The 10,556-nt window shown below is 44.9% G+C and overlaps 2 protein-coding genes and 2 non-coding genes across 4 annotated transcripts; 2 read left to right on the top strand and 2 right to left on the bottom strand.

Annotated features, from left to right (window-relative positions):
* Positions 1–4,175: 4,175 nt before the first annotated feature.
* trnak-uuu lies at positions 4,176–4,248 on the bottom strand. Its single transcript has one exon. It is a non-coding gene; the product is annotated as a tRNA-Lys (tRNA).
* A 616-nt stretch (positions 4,249–4,864) lies between these two features.
* On the bottom strand, positions 4,865–4,937 carry trnak-uuu. The gene has a single exon. It is a non-coding gene; the product is annotated as a tRNA-Lys (tRNA).
* Positions 4,938–5,030: 93 nt separating this feature from the next.
* On the top strand, positions 5,031–7,529 carry gatc (glutamyl-tRNA amidotransferase subunit C). Its single transcript, XM_034542139.1, has 5 exons — positions 5,031–5,402; positions 5,488–5,538; positions 6,414–6,583; positions 6,740–6,843; positions 7,201–7,529. Exons 1-5 carry the CDS (start codon positions 5,205–5,207, stop codon positions 7,260–7,262), a joined length of 585 nt encoding a protein of 194 aa, XP_034398030.1. The 5' UTR covers positions 5,031–5,204; the 3' UTR covers positions 7,263–7,529.
* Positions 7,530–7,735: 206 nt separating this feature from the next.
* Positions 7,736–8,650, top strand: LOC117736660 (polyubiquitin-like). Its single transcript, XM_034542138.1, has 2 exons — positions 7,736–7,871; positions 7,969–8,650. Exon 2 carries the CDS (start codon positions 7,979–7,981, stop codon positions 8,447–8,449), a length of 471 nt encoding a protein of 156 aa, XP_034398029.1. The 5' UTR covers positions 7,736–7,871; positions 7,969–7,978; the 3' UTR covers positions 8,450–8,650.
* The last annotated feature ends 1,906 nt before the right edge of the window (positions 8,651–10,556 follow it).

Below are 10,556 nucleotides of genomic sequence, written 5' to 3'. Positions count from 1 at the left end.
CTAGGGACGTGGAACGTCACCTCACTAGCGGGGAAAGAGCCAGAGCTGGTGCAGGAGGTGGAGCAGTACCAGCTAGATATAGTTGGGCTCACCTCCACGCACAGCATGGGCTCTGGAACCAAGCTCCTGGAGAAGGGTTGGACTTTGTCCTTTTCTGGAGTTGCCCAGGGTGAGAGGCGCCGGGCGGAAGTGGGGATACTCACGAGCCCCCGGCTGAGCGCCGCTGTGTTGGAGTTTTCCCCGGGGAACGAGAGGGTCGCCTCCCTGCGCCTACGGGTTGCGGGGAGTAAGGCTCTGACTGTTGTTTGTGCTTATGCGCCGAACAGCATTTCGGAGTATCCGGCCTTCTTGGAGTCGGTGGGAGGGGTCCTGGAAAGGGCGCCGCCTGCTGACTCCATAGTTCTCCTGGGAGACTTCAACGCTCACGTGGGCAATGACAGAGAAACCTGGCGGGGCGTGATTGGGAGGAACGGCTTGCCCGATCTGAACCCGAATGGTGTTTTGTTGTTGGACTTCTGTGCTAGCCACAGTTTGTCCATAACGAACACCATGTTCGAACATAAGGTGGCTCATAAGTGTACCTGGTACCAGAACACCTTAGGCTGGAGATCAATGATCGACTTTGTAATCGTATCATCTGATCTGCGGCCGTATGTCTTGGACACTCGGGTGAAGAGAGGAGCAGAGCTGTCAACTGATCACCACCTGGTGGTGAGTTGGATCAGATGGCGGAGGGAAGCCGTCAAACTGAAGAAGGAGGCCTTTCGGGCCTGGCTGGCCCAGGGGTCTGTTAGGTTGTAGTGGATTTTATATACACTTGCACATGTAGATAAGAGAGGTTATGTTTTAAATTAATACATAAAGAAGGATATGATCATTAATTTGAGGAATATTCTGAGGAATGTATTATGAAGCATAAGAGAGGATCACTGTTTTATTATTCTGTTTGTTAATGACAAATGTAATGATTAATTGTATGATGCATGAGAATGAATGGATGTTTTGTTGTTTAGACAATAGTTAAAGGGATGCCGATTGAAACCTGAGATGTTGCTTTTATTCTGTAGGCAGGATAATAGGGTTTTATTCTGAAGGGGAACTTCCTGTCCTTGACCGGAAGTGTGATCTTTGACCCCGCTAGTTTATCGATTTGAGGCATTCTTTGAAGTGGCCAATGGAACTAACCCTCAGGTGTGAACCTTATGTCTTATTCGCTGGTCAGCGTAGCATGCTGTGTCTCTGAAAGGTATTTGCATGAATACCTCCACTAACCAATGGGAGCTTAGCTCAGCGAATGGACTGCGAATAAAACTAATTGTGAGACGTGAATTTGGTCTCTTACGTGGTGACGCCAGACAGAAACTGTTGGCTAAGTCAGGAGACTGTGGAAGCGAAGCCATGTGAGCGCGTCCGGGCCTGGACATACAGATGACTCTTGTTTGTTATGATTAAATAATGATTATTATATATCTCTGGCTTCGGAGCTTCTTCTTCCAAGCACAAGGTAGCTCGAGACTCTCTGAACTCTTACAGGTCTCCTGAAGCAGCTGACGGGTACCGGCGGGCCAGAAGGGCTGCAGCTGCGATGGTCGCGGAGGCTAAAACTCGGGCATGGGAGGAGTTCGGGGAGGCCATGGAGAAGGACTTTCGGTTGGCCTCAAGGAAGTTCTGGCAAACCATCCGACGGCTCAGGAAGGGAAAGCAGGGTCTACCCCAGGCTGTTCTCAGCAGGGGGGGAACTGCTGACCCGGACTGGGGACATCGTCGGGCGGTGAAAAGAGCACTTTGAGGAACTCCTAAACCCGGCCAACATGTCCCCCATAGAGGGGGCAGCGCCGGAAGACTTTGGGGTGGTTTCACCCATATCCCTGGCAGAGGTCACTAAGGTAGTCAAAAAGCTCCTTGGTGGCAAGGCGCCAGGGGTGGATGAGATCTGCCCTAAGATGCTGAAAGCGCTGGACATTGTTGGGCTGTCTTGGTTGACACGCCTTTTCACTGTCGCATGGGGGTCGGGAACAGTGCCCATGGACTGGCAGACCGGGGTGGTGGTTCCCATCTTCAAGAAGGGGGACCGGAGAGTGTGCTCGAACTATCGTGGTATCACACTGCTCAGCCTCCCGGGAAAAGCTTATGCCAGGGTGCTGGAGAGGAGGCTCCGACCGCTTGTCGAACCTCGGATTCAAGACGAACAGTGCGGATTCCGTCCCGGTCGTGGAACAGTGGAACAGTGGACCAGCTCTTTACCCTCACAAGATTACTGGAGGGGTCCTGGGAGTTTGCCCAACCAGTTTACATGTGCTTTGTAGACCTTAAGAAGGCTTTTGACCGGGTCCCTCGGGGGGTTTTGTGGAGGGTGCTGCGGGAGTATGGGGTGCCGGACCCGTTGGCACGGGCCATCCGGTCTCTGTACGCCTGTAGTAGGAGCTGTGTTCGTCTCCTCGGTAGTAAGTCAGACATGTTCCCGGTGGGTGTTGGCCTCCGCCAGGGCTGCCCTTTATCACTGGTCCTGTTCGTGACCTTCATGGACAGGATATCTAGGCGCAGCCAGGGGGCGGAGAGGATCCGGTTCGGGAGTCTCGGGATCACCTCTCTGCTGTTTGCGGATGATGTGGTCCTGTTTGCCTCCTCGGACCGTGACCTCCAGCATTCACTTGGGCGTTTTGCAGCCGAGTGTGAAGCGGCAGGGATGAGAGTTAGCACCTCCAAATCTGAGGCCATGGTGCTCTGCCGGAAACCGGCGGATTGCTCCCTCCAGGTGGGGGCAAACTGCCTACCCCAAGCGAAGGAGTTCAAGTATCTCGGGGTCTTGTTCACGAGTGATGGTAAGGTGGAGCGGGAGACCAACAGGCGGATCGGTGCGGCTGCAGCAGTAAAACAGGCGCTGTACCGGTCCGTCTTGGTGAAGAGGGAGCTGAGCCGGAAGGCAAAGCTCTCCATTTACTGGTCGGTCTACGTTCCAACCCTCACCTATGGTCACGAACTCTGGGTCGTGACCGAAAGAACGAGATCTCGGATACAAGCGGCGAAATGAGCTTCCTCCGTAGGGTGGCCGGGCTCAGCCTTAGAGATAGGGTAAGGAGCTTGGACATCAGGGGGGAGCTTGGAGTCGAGTCGCTGCTCCTTCGTGTCGAAAGGAGTCAGCTGAGGTGGTTCGGGCATCTAGTCAGGATGCCTCCTGGACGCCTCCCATTAGAGGTTTTCCGGGCACGTCCAACTGGTAGGAGGCCCCGGGGAAGACCGAGGACAAGCTGGAGGGATTATATCTCCCGGCTGGCCTTGGAACGCCTCGGGATCCCCCAGAATGAGCTGGAAAGTGTTGCGGGTGAGAGGGAGGCCTGGGTCGGCCTGCTGAACCTGCTGCCACCGCGACCCGACCCCGGATAAGCGGGTGATAATGGATGGATGGATGGATAATAATATATATAAATAATAATATATATAGATATAAAAATGCAGAAATATGAAAATGAATGCGGAAATTAAATATAAAAAGCATATTAGCATTCTTTAGCATATACAATAAACCAATGTATGTGAACAAAAACGTAGCTATAGATTAAAGGACTAGTATGAATGAAAAATAATTCCCCTTATATGGCTTTACTTCACATTGTTGACAAAGTTATCTCTGCACTTAATAATAATGAATTAATTTGCAGAGTTTTCGTAGACCTTTCAAAAGCTACTGAAACTACTATTCTTGTTACAACCACTACTTCTACTACAACAACAACAACAACAACTTCTACAGTTTAGCTTCCAGCTTCTCCTGCATTGTATTTCAGCTCTCAGCTTGAGATAATGCAGTTAAACTTCCAAATCAGCCACTTTTAAATTAAACTACCAGGTTTTTTTCAGCAGCGGAGTTCTTGGCTTTTGGGCTTTAACATTTGAAATTTCCACATTTACTACCACTATTACTACTACTTTTACAACTATTACTGTGACAGTAAAATAGTTTAGTTTTTCCTGGATTGTAATTCATCTCTTGGATTCTTTAGATGCAGTTGTCTTGTACGCTGCAGTAGCTAACATAGCTCAATGGAAATCTAACTCTACTGATAAAAGATATCAGTAGTTATATTACTTTTAAGGTTTTGCATTGCCATCAATATTATAACTGTAATATACTGTGGTGAGACATAGTCCCCATGAGTTTGAAAGTAAAACATTTCCGCCCGAACAGGGACTTGAACCCTGGACCCTCAGATTAAAAGTCTGATGCTCTACCGACTGAGCTATCCGGGCTTCGGAATGCACATCCAACACTGCTTTCTTTGAAGGAGGCCCAATTCCTGGGTTAGAACAAATGACCAAATGTTTGAGTGTGTGTCAAATATCACCGAGCACGTAATAAATTAAAATGAAGGTGCTTACTATGAATGGCATTAAGAGAAATCGTAATACTTTGTTTTATTTCCAGCTCACATAACACATATAGTGTCCCACTAATGCATAATAGATTCATATATGTTACATGTCCAAATTCATGAATACAATGTAATTACCAATGAATATAACAATGATTGAAAGCAGGCTAACGCGAGTCTCTCCTCGCCCTGACAGTTCGGCCTTAACCCGGAGCTGCACCTCTTTCACTCTTTCACTCTTTCACCCCTTCAGACTCCGCTTTCGTGTTGTTTTGCTGTTTGAGTTGCTTTTACTTTCAGGACAGTTTCATCAACTTTGCTGCAGCTTTGTCCAAAATGGAGATATTCAAACTGATGGAGAAAGATGAAGAATGTTGTTATCAAATTTTAAATGTTGTTATCAAATTTTAGAAAGAGAAGTGAGCATTGAAATCCTTCTGGTGAGTTTGTAATACATACTAATTCAATGAACTACAGTGTTGAAAAACAATTTACGCCCGAACAGGGACTTGAACCCTGGACCCTCAGATTAAAAGTCTGATGCTCTACCGACTGAGCTATCCGGGCGCTCTACATATCATCTGTACCATGATTCTCATGTATTTACTACTACTACTATCACTGTAGCATTATAAGCGGAGGCGGAAGGAAGTGCAAGCGAAGCCGCTCGTCTTACCCGGAGGTGTTTACCTCCCTGGGCTCGCTACAGGAAGTCGTAGCTCTGTTTATGCTCGTTTAGACCGATATGCAGTTTGTGGTTTAGAGCTAGCATTGATCCGCCGGGTGAGTTATTCAATACATTCGGGCGTAGCTTGTTACCTATTTGTCCTGGAAATGTCCTTGTTTAGTCTCTCTGCTAAATGCACGTGTCGTGCGGTGTCAATGAAAAGCCATCGGCCTTCATTTAACCTGTTAACAAACGATGGATACTCGGTAACAAAGGTGGAGAACCTCCACAGAAGAAACCGCTGCCTGCAGAGCCACATCACACGTGTAACGCGTCTGTTGAGCTCTGAACCACATCACTCCAAGGTGAATTAAAGGACAATTGTAATTGCAGTCGGTTTGTTCTGTAGCCAATGCAGAGCATTGACTTGTCCTGTGTTTCCTCTCATAGGTACCAAAGGTTGCTACATGGGAACTAATACCAGAGGATCAGCTTCCCCCGGTAAGATCCTCACGACTGGTTGAATGTGGCACAATACAGTTATAAAGCTTGGTGACCTTTTAAAGCCTTGAAATTCATGACAGATTTTAAATATTGTTTAAATGTTGGTTCATACTGGCCAATAAAAAAGTCCTTCCTAATTCCTTTCAATGTAATTGACGTAGGACAAAATCCACAGTCTGAAATGTATTCAGAGGTTTATCTGCAGCTGAAGAGGCTTCAACAGTTTGACTAATCAAGTCCTGAATTCCCTCTTCCTGTTTCCACAGACTGTAATTCACTGTTGAGCTGCGGCAGAGGATTAGTAAACCACGAAGGGACTTTCTCACCATAAACGCTATAAATTCGGGTTTTTTCGTCACTGTTTTGTTTTGAGGAACATCAAGACAACGTCACACAATCATGTCAACAGAAACAAACTGTAGAGATTACCAAAGACCAAAGGTCAATTTATGGGGCATGAATCATGACAGTGTTTGCTGATTAGAAGTTATTAATTACATTACATTACATGTCATTTAGCTGACGCTTTTATCCAAAGCAACTTACAATAAGTGCATTAAACCATGAGTACAAACTCAGAACAACAAGAATCAAGAAAGTACAATTTCGTCAATAAAGTTAAACTACAAAGTGCTATCAGTAAGAGACATTTAAGTGCTACTAAAGTGCTACTACGGCGCTACCTTCCCTATTCAAGGTATAGTCGAAAAATATGTGTTTTTAGTTTGCGACGGAAGGTGTAGAGACTTTCTGCTGTCCTGATGGATGTAATAACTTTATTCAAAGGTTACTGACAAGTTAACGACACGCTCAAGCAACGGTGAAAATAAACTGCCACGCGTACATTGCTAAGCTCTCTCTTGATGTTGCAGCCTGCCCATCTCCCGGCTGATCTGGTGGACCAACTGGAGCGACTGGCCTTGGTTGATTTCCCCACCAAACAGGGACTGGCCTGTTTGGAGAAAGCGATACGATTTGCAGATCAGCTTCATGTTGTTGACACATCAGGGGTTGAACCAATGGATTCAGTTCTGGAGGACAGGTATGTGACATACAATGCAAAACACTGTATTTTACATGTTCATCACAGTTATAAATAACCAAATAGCATAACAAATGAGCAACAACTGGAGCTCAACTTCTACTCTTCTGAAGCCTCTTGTATTAATGTGATTATGTTTTGTCCATGAACATACAGAGCATTACAGCTGAGGCACGATGCCGTGATAGAGGGGGGCTGCGCTGAAGAACTGCTTCAGCTCTCCAAAAACACAGTCGAAGAATATTTTGTGGCACCACCAGGTAAGGAAAAAACCTGAAGACATTTATTTTGAAACATTAGTGTTGATTTTAAGATGATGAATAAATAAACATGAAAAATATTTATACTGTTTATCTCACCTTTTTAGTTTATTTATGTGTACTGCTGTCTGTACTTCTACCTGCACTTTATAATTCGACAACTCCTGTTTATGTTCATAACTCCTCATGCTGTACATATGTTAGTGTTTTCATATCTACACATTACTATTTTATATATATGCTGTTTATTACTTGTAAATTTAATCTAATCTCATATTAAATTATGGTGTCCCTTTTCATCCTGTTTTTGTTAGTAAATGTGAATATCCTTAACAAGTTTTATTTTTCTAATTGTAGGAAATATCCCTCTTCCGAGGAGGGAGGAGAGGGCCACCATGATGAAACACTCAGAATTATGACGTTTATAACATATTCGTGTAAAATAAATACTGCTTTATTTTTGTTCTTTTTCAGTTTCATTTGACAGATGCAGTATTGATACGTCTTGTTTTAGTTTCAGTATCATTGTTTTAAAAGTGTGCGCAGTGTGTTGACAACCTTTTGATATGAGGGGATTCCCTGCAATGGCAGTACATTGTTTTAATTTATTATTTACATTGTGATCTTGAGAGTGTGTCCAGTTTTCTTTCTAGCTTTGTTTCACTTAAATAAAAAATAAATTCCTACTGTCTGTCTTGTTTTGTTTCCATAAAAATGTGATATCATGTGACATTCGTGGCTTAGAATAGACGATGACGTGTTTGTCAGGTAACATCAGAAATGATCTGGCCTCTCCTTAAACTAGACTGCCAAGACTTGAACTCATGAGTCTGTTGTGATGGAAACGATGCAGCGGAGTCATGTTTGGAGAATAGAAACCGAAAGTTATTGGGGAAGGGAAAACGACTCAGAGGGAAAGGGGAGGGTGTCGCTCAGCTGAGGCAGACTGTATATAAACTGTGAAGAGCAGAAACCTGACAGCGGCTCCTGAGCATCGTCTGAAGACTTGAAGCTGTCCCGAGCACAAGGTGAGAATCTGTCTTTGTCAACTCTGAAATGAAACACACCGAGGCACTGAAATGGTGTTTTCTACTCGACTTATTTATGTATTGAATGATGTTTCAGGTATTTCATCATGGACATAACCATCAGTATGCTGGACGGGAACTCCCACCACCTGAGTGTGGACCCCCATGACACAGTGGGCTCTCTGAAGATGAAGATCCAGCAGGTGCTCGGAGTTCGCTGTGAGACGCAGAAGCTGGTTTTTAAAAACGGCATGAACACTCAACTCAGCGACGACTCCCAGACCATCAGCCACTACGGCCTGCAGCCCGGCGCCACGGTGTCGCTGCTGGTGACGCAGCCGGCGACCGTGCAGGTGTTCCTCAAAAACGAAAAGGGCAAGATGAGCACCTACGACATCACACCCGAGGAGACTGTGGGCCACTTCAAGAGCCGGGTCCAGAGCAGAGAGGGGGTCCCGGAGAGCCAGCAGAGCCTCACCTTCCAGAGCCGAGTGATGGATGATCATCATAAACTCTCGCACTACAACGTCAAAGCGATGAGCACCATCGACCTGTCTCTCCGCCTAAGAGGAGGCTGAGGACATCCTGGTTCATATATCTGATTTTATCAGAGTTGATTTTATTAACATTCCTTTATTTGATTTAATTTAATCACACGTTTCAAATGCCTATTTTTATTTATTTAATGTGTATTTTCATTCAGACCAAGTATTGCATACAGGTTTATGTTAACTGTACCCTGTTAAAAACAAATAAAAATAACTTTTTGCTAATGTCAATGTGGCTGTCTCCTCACATTTCCTGTGGTCCTATCTTTTCCTCCGTTAAGGAGTGGAGCTTACACCCTGTACAGACCAGAACCAGAAGGAACCAGAATGGTGCAATGAAGCCTTGTTTTGAACTGTACATTATTCCAGTTATTAAGACTTTCTCAATCATAGAATTCAATGTTTACTATTAAATTTTACACAATTTCGTTAGTGCTCTGTAACAAATAAATGTTGTATCCTCTGTAATTACAAACACTTGTGTATCAAAAAGAGCATTGTTATAGTGGCTTAAACTCAACATAATTAATAATACTTTATGTGAGAATTATCGTCCAGTATATAAACAGTACAGTAAACAGCCAGATGCCGAAGAAGAAGTTTCCTCTTGATTCATTTTCAGTGAAGAATTCGAGAGAGGCTTCATTTCCTCACAGATGCGAGGTAGGCGTACCAAAATAAGGCGACGGTGTTGGCAAACAGCACTCTGAACTGTCAGCAAAAACAGAAACAGGAAGAGAGTTGGTTAATCATTAGGTAGTGTCACTATGTGACTCATTTGTTCAATGACGGGATGCCAGTGAAATACATACCTGAACAGGCACAAAGTTGATATTGATGAACCGGAAGGGAGTCCACACTTTCCAATTCATCTTTAAAGCAGTCCATGGTGCAGTGAAGCCTTGTTTTGAACTGTACATTATTCGAGGTATTAAGACTCTCAATCATATAATTCAATTTTTACTATTACATCTTACACCATTTTGTCAGTGTTCTACAAATAAATGTAGTATCCTCTGTAATTACAAACACTCGTGTATCAAACAGAACACGTTATAGTGGTGTAACGAGACAACGTGTGGTTTGAGTTTTACGAGGACAATAACCAATCGTATTAATAGTAGCACAACAACGCCACCTTAGGAATTTCACCTAAAGGGTAAGTTTTGCTCCCATCACCAGGAACTCAAAAGGGGCACGCAGATTAATTATACTGATGAGCAGCAGACGTGGTTCCAGTACAAACCATCAATCTTTATTTTTACACTCAATCAAAACAATGGGTCAATACAAGACCATATTACACATCAAATAATAACAATAACACACACACACAAACACACACACGTGAGGCTTCCGAACCATGGTGCACCAAACAGCACACATAAGGGAGGCACCCACACCAGAAGGCTTCAACCCCAACACCTTAGGCCCAGCAGCTCCTACAAAGACCGGGAACACAACAGGCTCCACGGCACGGAAAGAAAAAGAAAACAAACTAAATCAAATAACCAAAAGAACTCGGGTTAGCCGGGGGGGACGATCAGCTACCCAATTACTATAAGCAAAAATGCCACGGTGGACCTAAACGGCCCCTGTCAAAATACACAATCAATAAAAGGGCTCAAGCTAAAAAGGGATTTTCTTTATTAAAACAACAGTGTGACGTTGACATGACGAAGCAGCACGAAGCAGCACGAAGCAGGGGCGAAGGGCTGTCGAGCCCGGCGGTGGGCAGCGTCAGGCACTGTAGGCACCAGCAGCGCACGGTACGGCAAGCCTGGTAGGCCAAACAGCAGCGTTCTTAAACGTATACGTGAGCAGGGTTAGCTGCGGCCGTTGTGGTGGAATTATTTCTAACTCCTATTCACAAGCTTCGGATGACATGTTCAAAATAATGAGATCCAACAACCTTTGAGCTTCTAAGTAAATATTCCTGTGCAGGAAGGAACAAGTCTGCAGGACGATGGCCGTTCAGCAGAGGAGTACAAATGCACATTAGTGTTGGGCTCAGTTACATGTCTTCCTTCTGGAGGGTCGAGTAACACACACACACACACACACACACACACACACACACACACGTGTTAGAGAGTGTGAGAGGGAGGGGTGAAAAGTGACTTTATTGTATTATGGC

Source organism: Cyclopterus lumpus, chromosome 9 (genome assembly GCF_009769545.1).
Source record: "Cyclopterus lumpus isolate fCycLum1 chromosome 9, fCycLum1.pri, whole genome shotgun sequence".
In the NCBI taxonomy this organism is placed as follows: Eukaryota; Metazoa; Chordata; class Actinopteri; order Perciformes; family Cyclopteridae; genus Cyclopterus; species Cyclopterus lumpus.
This window is presented reverse-complemented; position numbering and strand designations above follow the sequence as displayed.

Excerpts from the sequence above, each read along its gene's own strand:
- gatc (XM_034542139.1), top strand. The coding sequence starts at position 5,205 with ATGTCCTTGTTTAGTCTCTCTGCTAAATGCACGTGTCGTGCGGTGTCA. Across the intron at positions 5,539-6,413 it reads CAGAGGATCAGCTTCCCCCG|CCTGCCCATCTCCCGGCTGA; the intron begins GTAAGATCCTCA and ends TTGATGTTGCAG. Across the intron at positions 6,584-6,739 it reads GATTCAGTTCTGGAGGACAG|AGCATTACAGCTGAGGCACG; the intron begins GTATGTGACATA and ends ATGAACATACAG.
- LOC117736660 (XM_034542138.1), top strand. The coding sequence starts at position 7,979 with ATGGACATAACCATCAGTATGCTGGACGGGAACTCCCACCACCTGAGT.